At 39.9% G+C, this 23377-nt stretch overlaps 1 protein-coding gene across 3 annotated transcripts in view; it reads left to right on the top strand.

Annotated features, from left to right (window-relative positions):
* Positions 1-23377, top strand: part of fhod3b (formin homology 2 domain containing 3b) — a 519315-nt gene that overhangs the window by 286872 nt on the left and 209066 nt on the right. For all 3 annotated transcript variants that reach the window (XM_059945317.1, XM_059945318.1, XM_059945319.1), the window contains one exon: positions 11313-11407. In XM_059945317.1, coding sequence (XP_059801300.1) covers positions 11313-11407 — 95 coding nt within the window. The remainder of the gene's footprint in view (positions 1-11312; positions 11408-23377) is intronic.

Raw genomic sequence — 23377 nt, 5'->3', positions numbered from 1 at the left:
AGAGCTACTTGATTTATGTTGCAAGTTGTATTCTGTTATTGGGACAGAATTGCCCATAATATTGTCACTTTCTTTTGCCGCTCAAGGCTTTGCCATTCCAGACAATCAGTTGGGCAACAATGTTGGATGAAAGTGCTTTACCTCTGCATAGTATGGGTGATTTGTATGGGGAGTATGGATCGCTAAATCAAGGCAAGGCAGTAAGAAGTTGTCTCAACTTGCCCAGTACTGATGATAACGAGGTTGTTTGATGTGAGGCAGTGGACAGTTAAGCAACTTGTGATCAAATGCACTCATGCATGACCTAGTCAATAATTTTAATCCTCTTGCACAGCTTGGGCAGATTACTGGTACTTTTTGATAAAATAGTCAATAAAACCATTTAGGTATTAATCCCAGTGTGCACAAATATGCCTTTCAAAATCACTGAAAGGATCTGTATTTCTTTTCATTGACTGGTTCTTTTGAAGACTGACCTGGCTGATATCTGTGCTGTGCTCCTGTTACAAATTGCAGGCTGATTGCTTGACTGAGAGCTGAGAATGCCATTCTGGTGGATTAAAGTACTGAGATACTAGAATGTTATTCAGCACAAAGCTTAGGTGTTTAGTTATGGCCAAGGTTCCCTTTTAACATCTGTCTGATTGTAACTGGACTAGCACCTCAGGTATGAACAAGTTCTCTGAAGACAAACAAGGAAAGGTTGGAAAGTATGATCCTCTGGTATTCCTGGTTTTATTTTATGGTTTGTAAACTATTTGTTCTCACCATAGAAATGGGATTAGGTGTGAAAGTGATCTGTGAGTTCACGACACAAAGTAAGGGGAGGATACTTGTATAATGCCTTTGATCAACAATTTTTTCACAAATTCCAGAAAATGTCACCTTTTTACGAGGGAAGTATGGTGCGGCCTTACTGTCCCTCCTGTAAAGTTTGTAGGTTTCTCACAAAAACACGATGCTGAAATGATTATTTTGCTTTTTTTCTCTCATGGAGTGCAAATCAATCTGGATGCCATTTACCACTGATAGTGAAGTTTTGGTAACTGCATTGAAGTTGCTGAGGTCTAAGGTGCTTAAACTTGGCAGGGAATAATTTTTTAACTTTTCCTTTTTACAAAGGAATTGTAACTACGCCTGGGTTGCCCTTGTTTTGTCAAATTATATTTAGTTCGTATTGAGTGGCGTTTGTACTTGTGCCCTGTGGGGCTCTAACTTGAAATGCTGATAATTCTTCCCCTGCTCCATCCCAAACCCCCAATGCTGCTTGACCTGCGCAGTGAGGAATTCCTTCTGCCCTTGTGAAGATGTTTTACATTTACTCTTGTGCCTTTTGCCACTTGTCATGAACCACTGGAAACAAGGTGCTTCGTCTCTTCTGCTCTGGTTTGGTAATGTGTTACAGTGCTTTGTTATTTGCAGTTTATTAAGTTTTTCATTGAACTTTCCCTTTTTAGACAGCACCCTGGTGAGTCTTGTTCACACACTCTCACAATCTACGATGTATCAACATAGTAGTGAGTTGAGTTGTTTAAATGTTGTATGTAGGGAGTTCAGTTCAGCATTCAACATCACTGTCCCACAGACTTCGGTGAATGAACTCCACCTCTTCAGTCTGAAAACACCACTGCGCAACTTGGATTTCAGATTGATTGGACTTTGGATAGTTAAGATGTACAACAGCTCTTCCCTCTCCTGCTGTACAATCTGCCCACACACGACTGCACGGCCAAACAGCCGAGTCATCACATTGTCAAGTTTGGCGATGACACAACAGAGCTGGGGCTCATCACCAACAATGATGAGATGGCCCAGTGAGAGGAGGTGGAAGAGCGTGGGGTCTGGTGACAGGCAAATAACTTCTTTCTCCGTGTCAACAAGACAAAGGAGATGGTTATCGGCAAAAGAAGAAATTGCAGCACTGGAACCCTTCTTTACAGCGAAGCCACAGCAGTGGAAACTGAAGAGTTTCAAACTCCCTGGGAATGCACTTTCCACCATTAGTGCTCAGCGGTTGCAGTGTATGCCATCTGCAATACATGTGCAGAGTAGTCTGGCAGCTCCTCACAAGCCGACAACCTCTACCTCCGGAATGGACTGTGGTATCTTTTACATGAGAGTACCTTCCATGTTACACACCTTCCTAACTTGGCCATCTTGCTAGCTCTAAGTCCTTGTACACTCTATCCAAATCTGTTGTCAAAGAGAGTACCAGAACATGGCTGCTAAGGGAAATAAATGTTGGCCTTAGGATTGTGCAAAACCTATCTTGGCCATGATTTTTCTACTTTTTCATTTTTAACATATTCTCAACTCCCCCCCCACCCCCGAAAGATGATACTAAAACAGCTTATACCTATTGTGAACAATTCTTTCCCGACTCTGAGTTTGCAACCACTTCTGGGTTAAGCTCCAACTGAAGAGACCTGGCAATTTTAACAGTATTTGGAAAGTGTTGATGTCAGAATATTCCTACTCTTTGGCATTAAATTTGCTTTTTGAAAAGGATATACAAGATTGCAAGATGTAAGGATACTGGGTGTGGCCTGGTGTCCAAATCAGGATCATTCTCTCAACAAGCACACAAAAACAAATTCGTTTTTAGGATATTGATCTGCAACTTGCCATTAAAGATTGAAAATGTGTTTGGCCTTTAGACACAGGAGTTTTTCAGATGCTGGAAGTCCATAACAACACACATGGAATGCTGGAGGAATTCAGCAGGTCATGCAGCATACATGGAAATGAATGAACAATCGACATTTTGGGCTGAGACTTTTCTTCTGGATGGGAAAGGAATGGCGAGCATGCCAGAATAAAAATGAGGGGAGAGGGGAAGGTAATAAGTGAAGCAAAAGGTCAAAGTTAAAGGGCTGAAGAGGAAGGAATCTGATTGGAAAGGAGACTGGGCCATGGGAGAAAGGGAAGAAGGAAGGCCTGTATGGGGAGAGAATAAGCAGGTGAGAAGAGGTAAGAGGATTAGAAGAAGAGGTGGAAAGACATTCCGGAAGAGGAAATCTATGTTCATTCCATCTAGTTGGAGGCTATCCAGATCGAATATGAGGTATTGCTTCTGCACCCTGAGAGTGGCTCGAGGAGACCACAGGCCAATATGTCAGGACAGCAATGGGATAAAGTGGTTGGCCACCAGGAGATTCCACTTTTGAAGAATGGAGTGGAGGTGCACAACGAAGTGATCCCCCAATTTACAGTAGGTCTCACCAGTATTGGGAGCACCAGATTTAATGGATGACCCCGAAAGCTTCACAGGTGAAGTGTTTCCACACCTGGAAGGACAATCTGGGGCCCTGAATGGAGGAGTGGGGGGAGGTGAGTGAGCAGGTGGCGCACTTTGGCCACTCGCAGGGGTAAGTGCCAGGAGGGAGGCTAGTACAGAGAGACAAATGGGCAAAGGAATCACGGAGGGATTTTTTGTGGAAAGCAGAGTGGGAGGGAAGTAAAGGTGTTTGGAGGTGACGAAAGATGCGGAGAGTGATGTGTTGGATGCAAAGGCTCATGGGGTGATAGGTTAGGACAAGAAGAACTCTATCCCTATTAAGGTGACGGGAATATGGGGTGAATGCAGAAGTTGGGGAGATGGAGGCAATTCAGGTGAAGGCAGCATCAATGTGGAGGAAGGGAAGCACTGTCCCTTGCAGAAGGGCATCGCTGATGTCCTGGAAAGAAAAGCCTCATCCTGGGAACAGATTCAGCAGAGATGAAGGAAATGAGAAAAGGGAATAGCATCTTTACAGGAGTAATGCTGTTGTGATCGGCTATATTCATGGGTACAGTATTCATGTGTGGTTGAATGACAGTTAAACGAACTTTGAGACAGGTGTGAAAAGGTATAGTTAAGGTAGCTGTGGGAATCGGCAGGTCTTTAGAAGCAGGTTAATAATACATTGAAGAAAATACATGCTGCACTGAATTTGAACACTGTGTGCCGCCCAAATGTTACTTGCACTGATGTCCATTGTAATGCTACAAGTATTTTTTTAAGATTCTAAAGTGGGTAGTTGGAGAATTATCAAGTTTCCTTGCTTGCAATTGTAAATTTTTTTTTGAGTTTTTCCATTACCTATTTCTGCTCTGAACGTTTTCCATTGATGGATTAATAATTGCTGCAAATTTGTGATTGTTCAGAATTCCTGGCTGTATATTAATGCGAGGGGCTCAGTTACCTGTTAACCATTTTGCCCATGAGTCAGGCTTTTTAACTTATCTCTCCAAGATTAAGTAAACAGCACTTCATTTGCTTAAGTGGGGATGCATGGCTTTGTTTTTCCATATCTCAAACACTTCTGATATTTGTTCAGTATTGATAATTCTGTATGTGGGGTGGTGGGGTGTGAAGTGGGGGTGGGATGGACTGATTTTCCAGACTTGTTTTTTTGTGTGTGAGTGAGGAGCGTTATCTGCGTGTACTATGCAATTGCCAGAAGCTGGCAGAAATTACTGTACATTCCGTATCAAAGGCAGATTCTGAAATTTTCTGTCTCTTTGAGATGAAGTTGCCTGCACACAATTGTTTGCCATTAAATTCTTTCACTTAACTCAGCAATTCACACTAAATATTAATATTAAAGTATTTCCCAGTTACTATCCCAACTCAACACAGCATATCCAAGTTCTAATAGACTAGTGCTAAAGTGGGGTGATGAGTCATTCAACTCTATTGTAATAGGCACGCATGAGCAAGGAAAGTTAGCTTTTTGCATCAGCACAGTACATTACAAACATGACGATTGTAAATTAACATAAATTGCATACATGTGTGTGCACAAAATCTAAACTAGTCATAGGAAGTTCAAGTTCTACAAATAAAACGGAAATATACTTTGAGGTAGTGTTGAAGTTTTTCAGGTCAGCATGGTACTGTTGTGGGTAGATGCCAATTAAAGAGCATCCCATACAGGACAGAGAAGCTTCATAAAATAAGAAACTATGTCTGTGGAGTTCACATATTGGAGTGTTGCTGTTCAACTACTCTGATTCAGGGGCATTATACACTGGTCTATTGCAAATAAAAGCACTTTTATCATCATTGTTACATTGCATTTTTCCTTGCTGCTCCTCCTCAACTTCCACATGTGCGAAACATATTTTGGACATGTGTTTCTTCTACTTCTTTTTTCTCTGAAGCCAAGTTCAAATAAATAGGCATGAGTGGGTTTCATTTAAATCATTAAGTTGTCTCATTCAATCGTGATGAGTACATAGGGCGGTACAGTGGCCTAATGGTTAGCACAACGCTTTACAATACAGGAGACACAGGTTCAATTCCTGTTGCTGCCTGTGAGGAGTTTGTATGTTCTCCCCGTGACCACATGGGTTTCCCCCGGATGGTCCGGTTTCCTCCCAGGGTTGAAGGAGCTATCGGTTGGTAGTCTAGTTGGTCATTGTAATGACTTTGACAGCGAGGATTAAATCAAGGGTTTGTTGGGCAGTGTGTCTCGAAAGACTAGAAGGGATTACTCCACACTGTATCTCAATAAATAAATAAGATGCCAATTATAGTCAATTTCACTTTATCAACCAGATTGGTACAGCCTTTCTCCTGTGATGAGGTGAAAATAATGAATATCTCAACCTACTTGTGAGATCCCTTTAGGCAGTGGCTTAGTTAATGTTTTATAATTTCTAGGCATGACTTTCCTGCATTTGTTCCATACCTTGTCCAGTTAAGGCAAGTATCACAAACACCTTAATCATCTTTTTGACATATTCTTGCTAACTTTATGGAACTGTAGCCAAACATTCTAAAGTCTCTTTGTTATTCTTCATTTTTTTGTTTCAGTGCTGTGTAATTGCTGTATTGTTTGCTCTCGCCAAGTGCTTTGTTTCACCGTTCTCAGCATCCAGCTGTCTAGCAGATATCCCCCGAAACACTCTTCATAATCAATTAGTTGGATATATCTTGTGAAATTTTGGAAAAGACAAGAAGAGTTATGTCCACTGTCCAGAGACAAAATCAAAAAGTAAATTGTCAGCTCACTGTAATGATTTACAGGAACATGCTCAAATGACTAATAGATTCCTTGCTGTGGCATGGTGACTGTGATTTAAAAGTACTTGATTACAAAGCATTTTGGGGTATTTAAAGATGATTACGAATAATTCTTTACATAGCTTTACACAGCATAAATCAGATTATTTGCTTAATTATTTTTATGAGAAATACTGAACACTGGATCAGAGACAAAACAAAGAAAAAAAATCAAAAGCAAGAGAAAATCTGCAGATGCTGGAAGTCTGAGCAATACACAAAATGCTGGAGGAACTCAGCAGGCCAGGCAGCATCTATGGAAAAAAATACAGTCAACGCATCGGCCTTATACTCTTCAGCAGGACTGGAGGAAAAAAGTTGAGGAACAGATTTGAAAGGTGGGGGGAGGGGAGAGAGAAACACCAGGCGACAGGTGAAACTTAGAGGGGGAGGGATGAAGCAAAGAGCTAGAAAGTTGATTGGTGAAAGAGACAGAAGGCCGTGGAAGAAGGAAAAAAGGGTGGGTGGGGGAGGAGCACCAGAGGGAGGCAATGGATGGACAAAGAGATAACGTGAGAGAGGGAAAAGGGATGGGAAATGGTGAAAGGGGAGGTGGAGGCATTGCTGGAAGTTTGAGAAATCTAGGTTGGACGCTACCTGAATGGAATATAAGGTGTTGTTCATCCTATCTAAGTGTGGCCTTATCACGACAATGAAGGAGGCCATGGATGCACATATGAGAATGAGAAGTGGAATTAAAATGGGTGGCCGCTTGTTCTGAGGGACGGAGCATAGGTGCTCAGCGAAGCGGTATCCTATTCTATGTCGAGTCTCACTGATGTACAGGAGGCCCGACATCTCCTCCTTCATTACCATTCAGGGCCCCAAACTGTCCTTCCAGGTGAGTTGACACTTCACCTGTGAGTCTGTTCAGTGCTCCCGGTGTAGCCTCCTATATATCGGTATGCAAGTTATAGAACTCAATTTGTCTTGAGACACCATTGAGTAATAAACCAACCTGCTAAAAATAATGTGTTTGTAATTTATAACATATTATCCCTTTTGAAGAATAGCCACTGGCTTCGAATGTTGAATTTTTTTTTCAAATAAAAGCTTTTACAAGCAAGAAACACGAGCATAAAATATCTAATAAGAATTAATAAACACAAAGTACGTCTGATAATTTTGACTTATTTTTAAAGCCTAAAAGACATTTGACATTCTACTTCAGCTAGTTTTAATTTACATGTGCTGATCAAAAGCAGTGTTCTGCCAGTGCTATGTTAAAGGTTGAACATGTGTTGAGGCAGTAGCAGAGTTATCTGAGGTGAGCCCCGACTCTACTTCAAAGTTCTTAACAATGCTGTTTAAGAACAAGTGAAAAGTGAAGAAAAATAATTCTTACTTTCTTTTACTTTACTTGGCCTTTACTATCACTTAGTGTCCTTCAGTCTAGTGATGATCAGTGGACAAGGACATCTGGAAATAAATAGGTAGATTCCAAATTTCATTTTTGTTGTAAGTTGAAGAAATAACATTGAATATTAAAACTTTCTTAGTAATGTAGAAAGTATTGAAGACTGGGAGTGATTTCAGGATAACTATCTGATTTGACAACCTAAAGTTATGGGAGAGTTTCTCAAATGGTTTATGAGACCACCAAATTTCTCCCATTGCAGCTTTGATCTCAAACAGAGTGGCATTTAATCCTTTCTGAATCTCTTTTGTTAATTAATGCATTGATTTTCATTAATGCACTCAAATATTGCCAAATGCGACGGAGATCATCAACCTGATGATTAACTTGATTTCCTTTTCCACAAACATTGCCTTATTTGCTGAGTATTTTCCAAATGTTCTATCTTTTATTTTAAACTTGGCTTATTGGTTATTGTAGGTTATAGTTTTATGTTCAACATTTAATTGTTAATTATTATCATGTTTAAAGGGAGTTTCATTGGACTGTTTTGCTGATCTCTTATTGAGCCAGTGGTAGATTGGAATAAATGGGAGTAGATCTGGATGACTAGAGAGGAAGGTGTAAAGTCATGAGAATGTAGGCAGAAGCCCAGTCAATTTTTACCATCAGACTTTGGGCAACAGTTCATCATTGTGTCTTTAGTACAAGTGCTAATTATTCAAGGGATTGGAGGTTGGCTTGGGATAGATGTTTGCTAAAGCAAGTTCCTGGTCAGTATTGCCTTGGCAGCTGTCGTTGGAGACCACGTTGAGCCAAGGCCTTGTGATTTGTAGGGAGCAATCTTCAGGAGGGTTAAATCCTATCACTCACCGTACTGAAGTTTCTGAGTGATCTTTAATGTCTATCACGGTAAGGTCTACTTCACGTGCTCTATGCATCTGCTCAACGTATCTGTGCACAATGCTCTGCAATATCCGGGAGGCTCCAAATGACAATAATGGTGCCCAGGTGCTCATTGTGCTCATTGGCACCTATACAGAGATTGTCTATGCTTTATTGGTTGGGCACAAAATGTACTTTGGTTGCACTAGTAAGATTATTTTGCATAGTGCCTGAGGATATGGGAACAAAACTGGCAAAAGATACAAATATGTACTTGAGGTATGATGAATTTAAGAAACTTTGGAATTGGAGGAATTTTTATCTCTGAGTTATTGTGTTAAATAAATTACTTTGCTTGAAGTGGTTTGTCTTGAAGCTTTTTAGAAGGCTGAAATCTGCCAATGATTGTTTCCCTGGTTTTCTTCAATAATGGAATACATACTGTACTTTAACCCATTTGTTATCTTCAGCTCATAGCTGTCATGAGTTCTGACAAGACAACAGCTGAAAGATGACAATTGTTTGCCAGGCATACAGATGTACTAATCACTGTAGATTTAATATTTAGATTAAAGATACAAGGCCAGTTCATACTGGGAGGATTTGTATAAACAAAGAAATTAAGCCTTAATATGACCAACCACCGAGGCACATTCTGTATATATTCATCATTATTTTATGAGCTGTCAACGTTTCTTAGTGGGGCCTGGTAGTTCTCACAGTTTCTATAGCGATGCTATTGAGAGCAGGGCCAGAAAAGTATAAACGTACACCAAAGTCTTAACCTATGATGCACATTTCTTATCTAATTTGAGCAAGAAAAGATGTGGAATAGAAGGGACAGAACTGTGAAGATGTATAACTAAATCTTGTTTCCTTCAGAGCAACTCCAGTCTTGTATTTGCCTGGAGAATGAGCATCTATTGTCAATACTGCACAAGTGTGGAGGATAGTTTGAAAGGCAGTATACCAGTAAATAACAACTGCTTTTTATCATCAAGCTTTGTATAATTATCAAATTATTTCTTTGTTACAGCCACGAGTGCCATAGGTGGTCAATGAAAAGTGTACCATGTGGAAACGTGAATTTAACTGATAGATACTTATGCATGAATGGTGTTGAATAGAAAAATATTTAAGAAGAGGGGAGCTTTAATGACAGAAAATGTGTGAACTTGTGCCGAAGGGGAACATAATGATGAAGTAGATGCTAAGTAAATGACAAGGTGATAAACTGAAAATGGGGAAGGGAATGTTTGAAATTAATGTCACACTGAAATGATTAGAATCAAACATTTACCCATAAAGGACTGACATAAACACCCATTGAATTTGGCAGAAACTACTTGAACTAATAGAATGCTATTTAATTAAACACCTTTATTTATTTTAATCACTCCAATGTGACTATAATTTGCACATGGTTCGGTGAACAGGAGTGAATTTAAAGATGCCTCTCGTTGGGCCTAAAACCAATTTATAATGCGTATTAGAAAATTATATCAATCTTTTGAATTATTTTATGTGGTTTTATTTCAGACTTTTTTTCCCCAGTGTTCTGTAGCACATGACAAAATTAAATCATCAAGCCTTCATTCCCAAGTGCTCATACTCTGATGTTTATAGTTAGCTGAAGATTTCTGTTAAAGATCATTGGATTTGCCTAACCGATCACCACATTCTCTTCTGTAGCAATTTGGATTTTGGCTATAGGAAATAAAATTTCCTTGTCTAAAACTAGTCCTTGAAACAGAAAAGGTCATTGTTTTTTCCAGTTTTCCTCACTTATTCCATTGAAGTTTCTGATATGCTTCCTAAACACAGTGTTCCTCAAGGTTAATAAGGAAATTATAAGATCAAAGTTGATTCTTAGCCTTATTACAGCAAACAACTTTCTAACTCTAACTTTATATAAAGCTTTTTCCAAGAAATTGTTTTTGCAGATCTTTCTCCACAACTTGTCATGGCTCTGTCTATTTTTATGATTATCACAAAACAAATTAGCATGCCTTGATCGCAATTTAAAGATACACCTACATGAAGGCTGTTTTTTAACAGAACTAGATCTCTCTTTGCCTGATTGCAGTGAATGTGAGGAGAGAATGAAGGGGCAACTCTGTATTTTTATGCCTTTTTGTCAGAAGTTCCTTACTAACAATCACTGTTCTTCACCTAAGGGAGATAAACTTTGCCACTTTCATGAGTGCACTAGTTAGCTTTTACTCTCTTCACTCTATCTCTTCCCAGATGCCAACAACCTTTTACTATACTTCTTCCAAAAAAGGGAACTTAAAAAAAAGTCAGGGTGAAGGTAATGTATTTCTTCCGGGTAAAAACAACCTATTAGCCCATCTTTGTCAATTGCTTTTGGCACTTTAATACCATTGCATGATGCCACTTTACCTTCACCTCCAACCAATACCTTGATTACAAGGTAATCAAGATGTATTGTTGGAAAGAAGTAGAAATAATGTTGTGAGGAATTCCCCCTCCCCTGTGATAAAGTGCATCATCTGGATGCTAGATCTGCAGCTCACTTTGGAAGCTGCTTGATTTCACACAACTCTTAAAGCTAGGTCCAGAAACTCAACTGCACCAACAAGCACTTGGTGGCCTTCAGTTTAGTTCAATTCTTAGAATAAACTATAATTCCGCTGCTGCCTAATGAACCGAGGCTATTGACTTCATCTTTTGCAGCAAAGCCCATGGGTCGTAGTTGAAATATTTATGGTCTGTATAAGAGTGGTTAGAACCATAGATCAATCAAACTAGGACAAAGGACTTCTGTATGTTAAACTGATATGTTTGTGAGGCCTGTGCAATCTTAATACTTCTTAACGCTATTTGTTAATTATTATTGGAAGATATATCATAATACTGTTCTAAATTGCATGGGATTACTGACTTTATGAGAATCAATAGTGCTTGTTTTGTTTAAATAGTTGATTCTAAAAGAGCTGTTTCTCCCCAGTATGATTTCCCTAGAGTTTTAAATAAGTGTGATGCATTTTGTTTCTGCAGCCCTTGGCCAGATTATGCTCTATGTGGATGGAATGAATGGGGTGATAGGCCACAACGAGAGTATCCAATGGCTGTACACACTCATTGGCTCAAAGGTAAGAAATGAAACTGAGAAATTGATGCACCATCAATAACTCACACTGAGACGTAAGGCGAGATATCGGCTTTTATTGACTGAAGAAGGAACCAGCAGTGAGTGACCATCATATTACATCCTGGAGAATGAGGCAGAGGATCAGACCTCGATTGCCTTTATACAGGGGCCTGTGGGAGGAGCCACAGGAGCAGTCAGAAGGGGGCGTGTCCAGACAGGCACATAGTTCACCACAGAAATATAAATATCAGAAATCTACCAACATTACTGTGCACTTGTGCCCAAACTACCACTCTGAACGTAGCATCTTTTTGCAGGATATCTGGATATCAGCTTGTCATAGTGTATTAGTTCCACCTGTGGTAAGGGAACATGTTATTTGCTGAAGAAAATTTTTATGTAGTGTCAGCAATCTTAATTGGTTCTTCTGGATGGAAAGCATTGAATTATAAAACTGCAAGGATAATTATGCACATCCAACTGCGGTATAAGCAATACCTATGAATAGCCATCTTAACCTTCCCTCTCTGAGGAACTGCTTTGGTCGGACATTGCTTTACAGCTTCCATTTGATGCAGCCAGATTTGACTGAAGATTGTATAATCAAAGGCTCTTGTGTATTAGGGCCTGGGGTCAAATCTAGCAAGACGGTGGCTTTTAAATAGAATAAGATTTATTGTGGGATAAAAAGCTTTGGCCAGACCACAATCCTAGGATCAACAAGCCGGCACATAAACCAGAAAAAAATAGATGACATTAATGCAAGCTTCAGCTGTTGAACGCCTCCAGACCTGTGACAGTGTGTGGAAGATTTTCTTCCCTTAAACCCAGAAGACATCTGTGAGAACTTACACTTCACAAGATGTTGCTTCTTGTTTCCTCCTTTGATATCTAGCCATTGAGCATGGATATTTCTCTATGATGGTGATAATTCTGTTAATTTTCTAAAGAAGCTCTCCCACATAAATAAATACCGGAATACTGTGGTTAAAAATGGGATCAAACAACCATATCTATTGTGGTTAAAGATCCAGAAGTCTTCAGCCAATATGATACTTTCTCAGAACAGTGAACAGTTGGGTCTTTTATAGTTGAAACTGAGGTGATTTCAGAAAGTGTTTAAGGCCATGCTGATGTTTATTGAACTTAAATTCCAGGAGATGTGGGTGTGTGAGTTGGTACCTTGTGTTTATACTGGAAAATCCAGTTCTCTTTCCCCAACTCCAAACAAGAACTAAATCAACCAATCTGCCATTAGGATAAGTGCAAGCTGTTTTAACTAAGTAAATGGTGGTCTGCAGAAATCTGTGCAAGGTAAGTACCAGTATAAAATCACAAGTTAGATTAGATTACTTGTATTAAACAGCATTAAAAGTCAACTTGCATCTCTGATTCAGTGGTAGTATTACAGTGACAGGATACCTGGATATCAGCTGCCAGATTGCATAGCAGACAACTTGGAGTATTTGTTTAGTACATGTTTACCACCAGGAACGGATAGACAAAAATACTAAATTGACAGTGTAAATGTTGAGTGTGTGTTCAAGGTACACAACAAGTTTGACAAAATTAAGACCGCAGTATTCAGTTATAAGCTTGGCACCCAGAGAAGGATATGCCTTGAAGGAAATGCTGATAGAGCAGGATGAATGTGTAGCTTAAATCTGACCTATATGGACAGATTGTATCAACTTGGTCTGCATTTCCTAGTGTTTAGAAGATTTAAGAGGTGACAGAAACATTATGTAATACAAAAATAAGCCCTTTGGACTATTACATCTATACAGGTGTCCCCCGCTTTATGAATGTTCGTTTTACGCAGCTTTGGTTTTACAAAAGAACGACATTAGTAACCTGTTTTCACATTACACAGAGGATTTTCTCTTTTACAAAAAAATTTCCCATATAAATTAATGTTTCTTTGCTTTACGCCATTTCGGCTTAAGAAAGGTTTCATAGGAATGCTCTACCTTTGTAAAGGGGGGGAGGAGGACGACACCTGTATTGCCTGTTAAGTACACATCTATATCAATTCTATCTTTGAGCACTTCAAGAGCCTTCTCCATTTTGATCTTAGAGGCAGTAAAATGTCTTTTTTTAAAAAAAAAGGTTGGTTGGATTCATGAGAGAGGCTGCAATTTAGTCACACAGTAGAAAGAACCAGATATGAGGTTTCAGCAGCATCATCATTATGTGCCTTGTCATATGACATGGGCGATCATGGTCTTTGACCATGTGTGTTCTTGGAAAACTTTTGTACAGAAGTGATTTGCCATTGCCGCCTTCTGGGCAGTGTCTTTACAAGATGGATTACTCCAGCTGGTATCAATTCTCTTCAGTGATTGTCTGCCTGACATCAGTGGTCAAGTAAACAGGACTAGTGTTAGGCACCAGCTGCTCCCATGGCTTTACATGACCTTGATTGTGTGGCTAGTCAGGTATTACACTTTGCCCAAGGGTAACCTACAGGCTAGCAGATGGGGAGGAATGCCTTACACCTCCTTTGTTAGAGACATATCTCACTCTGCCACCCAGGACAAGGTGTAGGAAGCTGAACTCAATGAGGGCCCTTCAGAAATATAAAGGAAAAGGGAAAAATAAACAGGGATTTGGGAGGGCTAAATAGGATGAAAGGAAAACCAAAAGCAAAAGGATAACTAGAGAGAAGATAGGACTATTCCAGGACTAAGGAGGCAAGATACAAACAATATACTAAATAAGTACTATTGGTATTCACCAAGGAGAAGGGCACTGATGACAGCAAGGTCAGGCAGTGGTTAGTTGATACTTTAAGGTACATTGATAATCAAGCTGAAGGAGGTCTTGGATAAGTCCCCAGAGCCTGATAGGATCGATCTCAGGTTATTGAGTGAGATGAGAGGAGATTTCTGGAGCCTTGAAACAGATTTAATTTTTTTAATCACATATAATTTTACAATTAATGTTTCAGCAATGGAGAAATTGTCAACTACCATTGACATCATCTTCACCAAAGTATGCCATTTTTAATGTGAAACAAATAGGTACAGCAACTTGGACTGTTCAACTCAGGTTCAGATTTATTCATCACATGTACAAGGAAAATGTTCAGCAGAACAACACAGAACACAAAAAGCAACACACCAATAGCAAAATAAAAACACGAGCAATTCAACAGATGCTGAAAATCCAGAGTGCTGCACGCACGCACGCAATGCTGGAGGAACTCAGCAAGTCAAGCAGCATCCATGAAAAACACTCTTACGTCTTGGCCCAAAACCCTTCTTCAAGACTGGAAAGGAAGGCAGAAGAATAAGAAAGTGGGGGGGGGGGGGGAGGAGGAGGAATACAAACTGGAAGGTGAAAGATGAAGCCAGTTGAGTGGAAGGTATCATTAGTTCTGTGTTTGGTTCACAAGATCTTCGGTTTTCTTCTACCCCTACTGCATCTGTGACCAGTAAAAGAAAAGAAAGCAATACCTTGCATCTCTTCCCTCACCACCATTCAGGGCCCCAAACAGGCAACATTCACCTGTTCAACCTAGTTTACCAAAAATGTAAATAGCCTGATTGGTAAGTTTGCAGAGAACACAAGGAATGGCACAATTTAATCTGGATGTATAATGTGTTACTTTTTGGGAGGTCAAATATAAGATGAAAGTATGGGGTAATGGTACGTGGCCTAGTGGGCAAGGCATCAGACTAGTAACCTGAAGGTCACTGGTTCACGCCTCAGCTGAGGCAGCGTGTTTGTGTCCTTGAGCAAGGCACTTAACAATACATTGCTCTGCGACGTCACCGGTGCCAAGCTGCATGGGTCCTAGTGCCCTTCCCTTGGACAACATCGGTGGTGTAGAGCGGGGAAGGCCTGCAGCTTGGGCAGCTGCTGGTCTCCCATACAACCCTGCCCAGGCCTGCGCCCTGGAAACTCCAGGCGTAGATCCATGGTCTCCCGAGACCGACGGATGCCACCAATGGGGTAACGGGCAGGAACTTTGGGAACAGTAACATACAGAGAGATCTTTTGGGGTACAAATCCATAGCACCACTAAAGTTGCAACACAAGTGTAGAGGGTGTTTAAATAAAGGTGTTTTGTATATTTGTCTTCAGTTGTTCAGACAATGAGTTTTAAATTCAGGAAGTAATTTTGCAGCTGGACAATACTTCAGTTAGATCATATTTGGAATATTGGGTGCAGCTCCAGTTACCACATTGCCGGAAAACGTGGAGAGCTTGGTGAGGGTGCAAAAGAAGTTCACCAGGATGTTATCTAGATCCAAGGGTACTTGACAACCTTGCATTTTTTTTCTCTGGAGTTTCAAATGCTCAAGGGATATTTAATAGATAGATGTATATAAGTTCATGAGGGGCGCAGATAGGGTAGATAGATCATTCTTATTCTCAGAGAGCAATTATTAGGGACCATAGCTTTAAGTTGAAAGTGAAAAAGCTGAAAGGATGTTTGAGGCAAGTTTTTATCCACAGCGAATGGTGGTTGCTCTGAATATTTTAGCAGAAATTGTGCAAGCAGATATGATAGCAAAGTTTAAGAGATACTCAGGCAGAGGATTGACTGATATGGACCACTTAAGGCAGATGTACAGTGTAGATTGGCATTGTTGTCAACACAGACATTGCAGACTGAAAGGCACATTCATGTGCTGCTCTGCTGTATATTCTCAGGCTGTCTACTTTGAGAGTATTCTAGTTGTGTGTATTTTAGGACTGAGAGCTTGATCTGTTAGAATGGATCAGTAATTATTATCATTGAATGGCAAACATACTCATGGAGCTGAATGGGCTTGTTCAGTATGAATTTCATACACTATGAAGATCTGTGAAAGAATTTACAGCTTGGTGTTTGTTAACAAGTATATATATTTAGTATAATAGACATTAAATTCCCGACAAAGCTTTGAAATTAAAAGCTTGTCCAGGCTTAAAAAGGCATTTAACAAACAGGATAAATTTAGAAAATATTGAAAGATAGTTTAAGCAAAATAGCTGCAATGATACAGGCAGGAGATAATCTAGAAAGAAGCTTATGTGATCCCTGGTATTTTCTGATATTACAAAACATGTCCTTACATCACCAAATTAAATTGGAAAGGGATATTTATGGTAAGGGGAAAAGAAAAGGCTGTTCACATTTAGGAGGTCGGGTAACAGATTAATGAAGCATTCATTTGTGCTGTGTACAAATAAGCCTGCTATTTTATGATTTCAGCGTTGATAAAATTTAAAAAAATACTATTTACTGATGTCATTGCCTAAGGTGATCACTTTTCCCATGATCTGAATCGTTTTGGTGGTAAAACTAATCAAAAAGGGATGTAGAACCTTAAAGGCACAAGCTTGACTGCTGGAAAGTGCAGAGTAATTAAAGGACAAGTAAAACATTGGAGTCTCTCTCACAGACACAACATCAGTTCATCTCCAGTTCTTGCATTTTTAATCCCTGCTTCCCTCAGTAAATTAAATGTCTGAAATGTTTCATTTCAGACATTTACTTTGCTGATGTACTGTATCTGATAAGCAGTTGGCAGAACTGAGCTCTCACTAACACACCAATTTTAATCAATAATGATATGGTTAGTGAATTTTCTGAAATAATAGCTTCAAGTTGACTTGCATAGATAGATAGAATGAATGTGACTGAATATCAGTATAACATTGCTTTGAACCAAGTTCTGCTCTGGCCAGCTGTATTGCATGTCGCCCAGAAAGGAAAATAATGGCATTGCTTGCTCTGCCAATTAAACTTCACTTTAACAGGTCATGGCATCTACTTGACAGCACAAGTGCCTTATTAATGAGGAGATTTGTGTTCCAGCAGTGTCCCTCAGCTTCATTAGTACTGAATGGGGATATTTGAAACAGGATTCTCATTCCAAGGGTTAGTAAATAATTTCTTTCTGCCTAGTTCTTTACTTTTTAACTAGAATCTTTCTTTCCCTTCCTGGATTTTGTTTTGAATCTACTCTTCCAAATGGCAGTAGCAATGGAGTATTCAGTTTCTTGGGGCTATTCCACTATTCTGCTTCGAGTTTTCATACAGAGGGTCACCTTGGCAATCAGAATCAGTTATGAAAGCCCTCACGCAAACAGAAGTCCCAAACCTCTTGAAAAATTTGTGTCATCATTCTGACAAGTGCTTGGAAGATAGATACCTAATATTGAATTGAATTGACTTTATTATTTACATCCTTCACATACATAAGTAAAAATCTTAACAGTAATTTGTGAAAAATAGTATGTACAACAGGACAGTCAATACAGTTGTGCCAGCATGAATTAATCAGTCTGATGGTCTAGTGGAAGAAGCTGTCCCGGAGCCTGTTGGTCCTAGCTTTTATGCTGCAGTACCATTTCCCAGATGGTAGCAGCTGGAATGACTGGGTTCCCTTGGGCCCTTCTTACAGATCTGTCTCTGGAAATGCCCTGAATAGTGGGAAGATCATATCTGCAGATGTACTGGGCTGTTCACTCCACTCTCTGCAGAGTCCTACGATTGAATGAGGTACAGTTCCCATACCAGGCAGTGATGCAGCCATTCAGGATGCTCTCAATTGTGGAAAGTCCTTAGGATTTGGGGACCCATACCAAATTTCTTCAACTGTCTGAGGTGAAAGAGGTGCTGTGTGCTTTTTTTCACCACACAACTGGTATGTACAGACCACGTGAGATCCTCGGTGATGCATAAGCCAAGGAACCTTGTCTGTCTGCATTCTTCCTGTAGTCAACAACCAGAGAATAGGACCAATCAAGTGTGAATGGAACTGGAGTAGATAGCTGAGGTACTTAATGAGTACTCTGCTTCAGTATTCACTATAGAAAAGGATCTTCGCGATTGTAGTGATGACTTGCAGCAGACTGAAAAGCTTCAGCATGTAGATGTCAAGGAAGAGGATGTGCTGGAGCTTTTGTAAAGCAAGTTGGATAAGTCACCGGGACCAGACAGGTTGTATCCCAGGCTACTCTGGGAAGCGAGGGAGGAGATTGCTGAGCCTCTGGCAATGATCTTCGCATCATCAGTGAGGACAGGAGAGGTTCCAGAGGATTGAAGGATTGTGGATGTTGTTCCCTTATTCAAGAAAGGGAGTAGAGATAGTCCAGGAAATTATAGGCCAGTGAGTCTTAAATCAGTGGTTGGTAAGTTGATGGAGAAGATCCTGAGAGGCAGGACTAACAAACATTTGGAGAGGCATAATATTATTAGGAATAGTCAGCATGGCTTTGTCAAAGTCAGGTCATGCCTTACGAGACTGATTGAATTTTTTGAGGGTGTGACTAAACAGATTGATGAAGATAGAGCTGTAGATGTAGTATATATAGATTTCAGCAAGGCATTTGATAAGGTACCCCATGCAAGGCTTATTGAAAAAGTAAGGAGGCATGGAATCCAAGGAGACATTGCTTTGTGGATCCAGAACTGGCTTGCCCACAGAAGGCAAAGATTGCTTGTAGACAGATCATATTCTGCTTGGAGGTGACCAGTGGTGTGCCTCAGGGATCTGTTCTGAGACCCCTTCTCTGTTTTTTAAATAAATGACCAGGATGAGGAAGTGGACAGATGGGTTAGTAAATTTGCTGATGACATAAAGTTTGGGAGTGTTGTGGATAGTGTGGCGAGCAATCAGAGGTTACAGTGGGACATTGATAAGGTACAAAACTGGGCTGAGAAGTGGCTAATGGAGTTCAACTCCGATAAGTGTGAGGTGGTTCATTTTGGTAGGTCAAATATGATGGGGTAATATAGTATTAATGGTAAGACTCTTGGCAGTGTGGAGGATCAGAGGGATCTTGGGGTCCGAGTCCTTGGGCACTCAAAGCTGCTACACAGGTTAACTCTGTGGTTAAGAAAGCATAGGGTGCATTAGCCTTCATCAACCGTGGGATTGAGTTTAAGAGCCAAGAAGTAATGTTGCAGCTATATAGGACCCTGGTCAGACCCCACTTGTGGTCATTCTGTTCGTCTCACTGCAGGAAGGACATGGAAGCCACAGAAAGGGTGCAGAGGAGATCTTCAAGGATATTGCCTGGATTGGGGAGCATGCCTTATAAGAATAGGTTGAGTTACCGTCCAATATCAAATCATTTAATTATCTGGAACACCTTAGTCAAGTCATTTTATTCCATATATTAAGATATAGTATATTTCTTTCAATGTACAATGCCCAGAACTGAACACAGCACCAAATGAGTTCTAATCAAAGAGTTATGGAAATGATGATCATAGTTTTCATTTCTTCCAGGAATTTTATCTTTTATCGGGGCAGAATTTGTCAACTCTAGGCCAAGTAACAAAGAGAAGCCATAAATGATCTGATTCAAGTTGAGTGGCTTGGGAGAGAAGAATATGGTTGGTAACTAGATATCAAAGTTTATTCAAGATTTAATTTATGTTATATAGATGTACATAAAACAGTATTATATGTGCACATTCGACCATCCAAGTTAATACATTCCGGGCAAGTGTTTGGCAGGATATGGTATATATTTTACTTGTGTTACTTATAGCCTTATTTCTCTGCTGGAATGCTGTAGTTTTATGTAAAGTAAAATCCCTTGAGGTGGTGAAAATGTCAAATTGTTAGCAATCTGAATGATAAATCATTTCCCCAAATAGTGGAGTGCTGTAACTCCATGGTGTTATACTAATGGTACATAGGATGTGCAGTTACCCTTACTGTTTCCTAACAGTGGGGGAATTTCACTGCTCACTATACATCATTGCATTCTGTTTTATGTACATTTATATAACATAAATTAATCCCGGAACAAACTGTTTTGGTAGAAAGAGCTGAGCAGTAAATTTCTTCACTTGGTTCAATGGAAAAAAGAGTGATTAATTTAGTCAGGTTATTTACACTTCCCTTTTAAAAAAAATTAAAAAATAACATGTAAATCAGTTGTATGCCCTTTGTTTGAGTGGTAAGTTAATAATGGAAAACTATTATACTCTTAGTTCAAGCTTACCTATTGTAAGTAATGCTGTAACACAGTCTATTCTGCACACTTTGTAAATATGCCAAGCTCTTGCCTCCAGATCCACTGACTTCTGTTCAATAACAGCTACAGTTTCACTCTTGGCAAAGGTGCAACAGAACAAACTAAACTTTTCTTAAATTCTGAAATATCTCTGATTCTCTTTGCCCAGTTTTCTGAAATTGCAGTAATGCTACAGATTTGTGAAACTAGAGCTTGGTAAATTAGTGTTTCATTGTTCTTCTGTGACTTTCCCGTTTAGTGTAGACATGGACTTTGTTTTTCCATTTCATCTGCATTCGTATATTGCACAAGTTGGAACCAGTTCACACAGATACCATGCATGAAGTCCAGCTAGGTTGAAACACCAAAATGTGAACTGAAGTAATTTCAGTCTGTGCAGATCAGAAATAACATTTTACCTTGCTGACAATCAACACTGGCACACTTCAGGGATGTGTGCTTGGCCCACTACTCTACTCTCTGAGCCCATGACTGTGTGGCTCAGCACAGCTCAAATACCATCTATAAATTTACTGATGACACAACTACTGTTGGTAGAACTTCAGATGATGATGAGGGGTGCAGCTGGATCAGATAGTTGAGTGGTGTTACAGCACCAACCTTGCACTCAACATCGGTAAGACCAAAGAACTGATTGTGGACTTAAGGAAGGGTAGAGCGAGGGGACACGCACCAGTCATCATAGTAGGATCAGATGTGGAAAGAGTGAGCAATTTCAAGTTCCTGAGTGTCAGTACCTCTGAGGATCTATTCTGAGCCCAACATATTGATGCAGCTATAAAGAGGGCATGACATTTGCTCCATTTCTCTGAGTTTGAGGAGATTTTGTATGATACCAAATAGATGTACCATGGAGAGCATTCTAACTGGCTGCATCACCACCTGGTATAGTGGGAGCAGGGGAGCTACTGCACAGGATTGAAGTAAGCTGCAGAAAGCTGTAAACTTAGTCAGCCCCATCATGGGCATTACTCTCCATAGCATTCAGAACATCTTCAGAGAGTGATGCCTCGAAAAGGCAGCATCCATCATTAAAGATCCCTATCACCCTGTTCTCATTGGTACCACCAAGGAGGTGGTACAGGAGCCTGAAGGCTTGCACATAGTGATTCAGGAACAGTTACTTCCCTCTGTCATCTGATTTCTGAATGGACTTTGAGCACATGAACTCTACCTCTCTATTTTAAAAAAGGGCACTAATTTAATATATACTAAACTATGTTCCTTAATTATATATAATTCTTCCCAGCCATGACATTGTGCATCTTCGTGGGGAATATGCAGTTGGTGGTGCTCCAGTGTTTTCCTGCTTTTGCATTCCTTAGTGATCAAGGCATAATTTTGGTAGGTGTTATTAGAGTCCCAGCGAATAAATTCAGTACCTTCTGTAGCTACTCTTCGACTGTGGTGGAATGAATAAGCATTTGCCAAAATGGGAGACAAGATGACTCCTTTTGTCAATATTCTGCATTTAAAACCCCAAGAAAGATGGATAAATCCCCAGGGCCTGGCCTAGCATATTCTCAGTGCTTGCGGGAAGTGAGAAGTAATTGTAGAGGCCCTTGCAATAATTTCATCTCTGGCCACAGGTGAAGTTCTGGAGAACTCGAAAGAGGCTAATGTGGTATCATTGTTCAAAAGGGATAGCAAAAATAAGCCAGAGGTCTACAGGCCAGTGAGTCTTGTAATGCTGTAGGGCATCTGAGGGGCAGGATCAGCCACTATTTGGAGAGTTGGGTTCTCATCCAGGGTCGCCATGAGAAATCATGCCAGACAAGTCTCCTGGAGGTTTTTGAGAAGATAACTAAGAGGATAGATGAGGATAGGGCAGTGGATGTTATCCATTTTGCCTTTAGCAAGACCTGTGACAAGACCCTTCATGGCAAGCTACTCTGAAAGGTTTGAGTGCATGAGATCCAGGAGAGATAGCAGATTGGATTGATAATTAGCTCCGTGGTAGAAAGAGAAGAGAGTTGATTGAGGATTGTTTCTCAGACTGGAGACTTGTGACTATTGGTGTGCTGGGATCTTGTTTGTAATTTACTTTTTTTTAAAAACAACAATTTGAATGTATAAGGCGTGGTTAGTAAATTTGCTGATGATACTAAAATAGATGGTGTTGTAGATAGTGCAGAAGTTTATGAAAAATAGTAGGGGGATTCTGATCAACTGGGCATGTGGACAGAGGATTGGCAAATAGTTACCAGTTTTTGAATATGATGTATGGAAAATCAAACCAGGATAGGACTTGTACTGTCAATAATGGGACCCTGGGGAGAACTATGGAACAGACCAATCTAAGGATGCAAGTGTATTGTTTGCTGAAAGTAATGTCACAGGTAGATAGAGTGGTGAGAAAGATGCTTGTCACATTTCAGAGTAATGAGTAAAGGAGTCAGGATGTTATGTGGCACATGTATAAGACGTGGTTGAAGCTGCACTTGGAGAATTGTGTACAGATTTAGTCACCCCCATTAGAGGAAAGACATTATTAAACTAGAAAGCTTACAGAAAAGATTTGTCAGTATGTTCCCTGAATTACAAGAAGAAGTTGCATAAACTTGGACATTATTCCCTGGAACACAGAATATTGAGGGGTGATCTGATAGAGGTTTATAAGATTATTAGGAGCATAGCCTATGTAGTCTTTATCCCAGGTAGGGGGTGATGCTAAAAACAAGATGGCATAGGTTTACGATCAGAGGCAAGAAATTTAAAAAGGACATTGGGGGCAACTTCATGAAAAGGGTGGTGCGTATTTGGAATGACAACAATGGTTAAGACTGTCACATTATTAACATTTAAATGATATTTTGATAAATATTTGAACAAGGAAGGTGTATTGGGCAACTGTAGGCGTATCGGACTAGCTCACTATGCAACAGTCATTTGGTTTTGATTTATTATTGTCACATGGACCGAGATACAGTGAAAAGTTTACCATGCATACTGTTAATACAGACCAAATCATTGCATAGTG

The sequence above is a fragment of the Hypanus sabinus genome, chromosome 20 (genome assembly GCF_030144855.1).
Source record: "Hypanus sabinus isolate sHypSab1 chromosome 20, sHypSab1.hap1, whole genome shotgun sequence".
Taxonomy (NCBI): Eukaryota; Metazoa; Chordata; class Chondrichthyes; order Myliobatiformes; family Dasyatidae; genus Hypanus; species Hypanus sabinus.
Note: the sequence above shows the minus strand (reverse complement) of the source record. Positions and strands in the feature narration are given on the sequence as shown.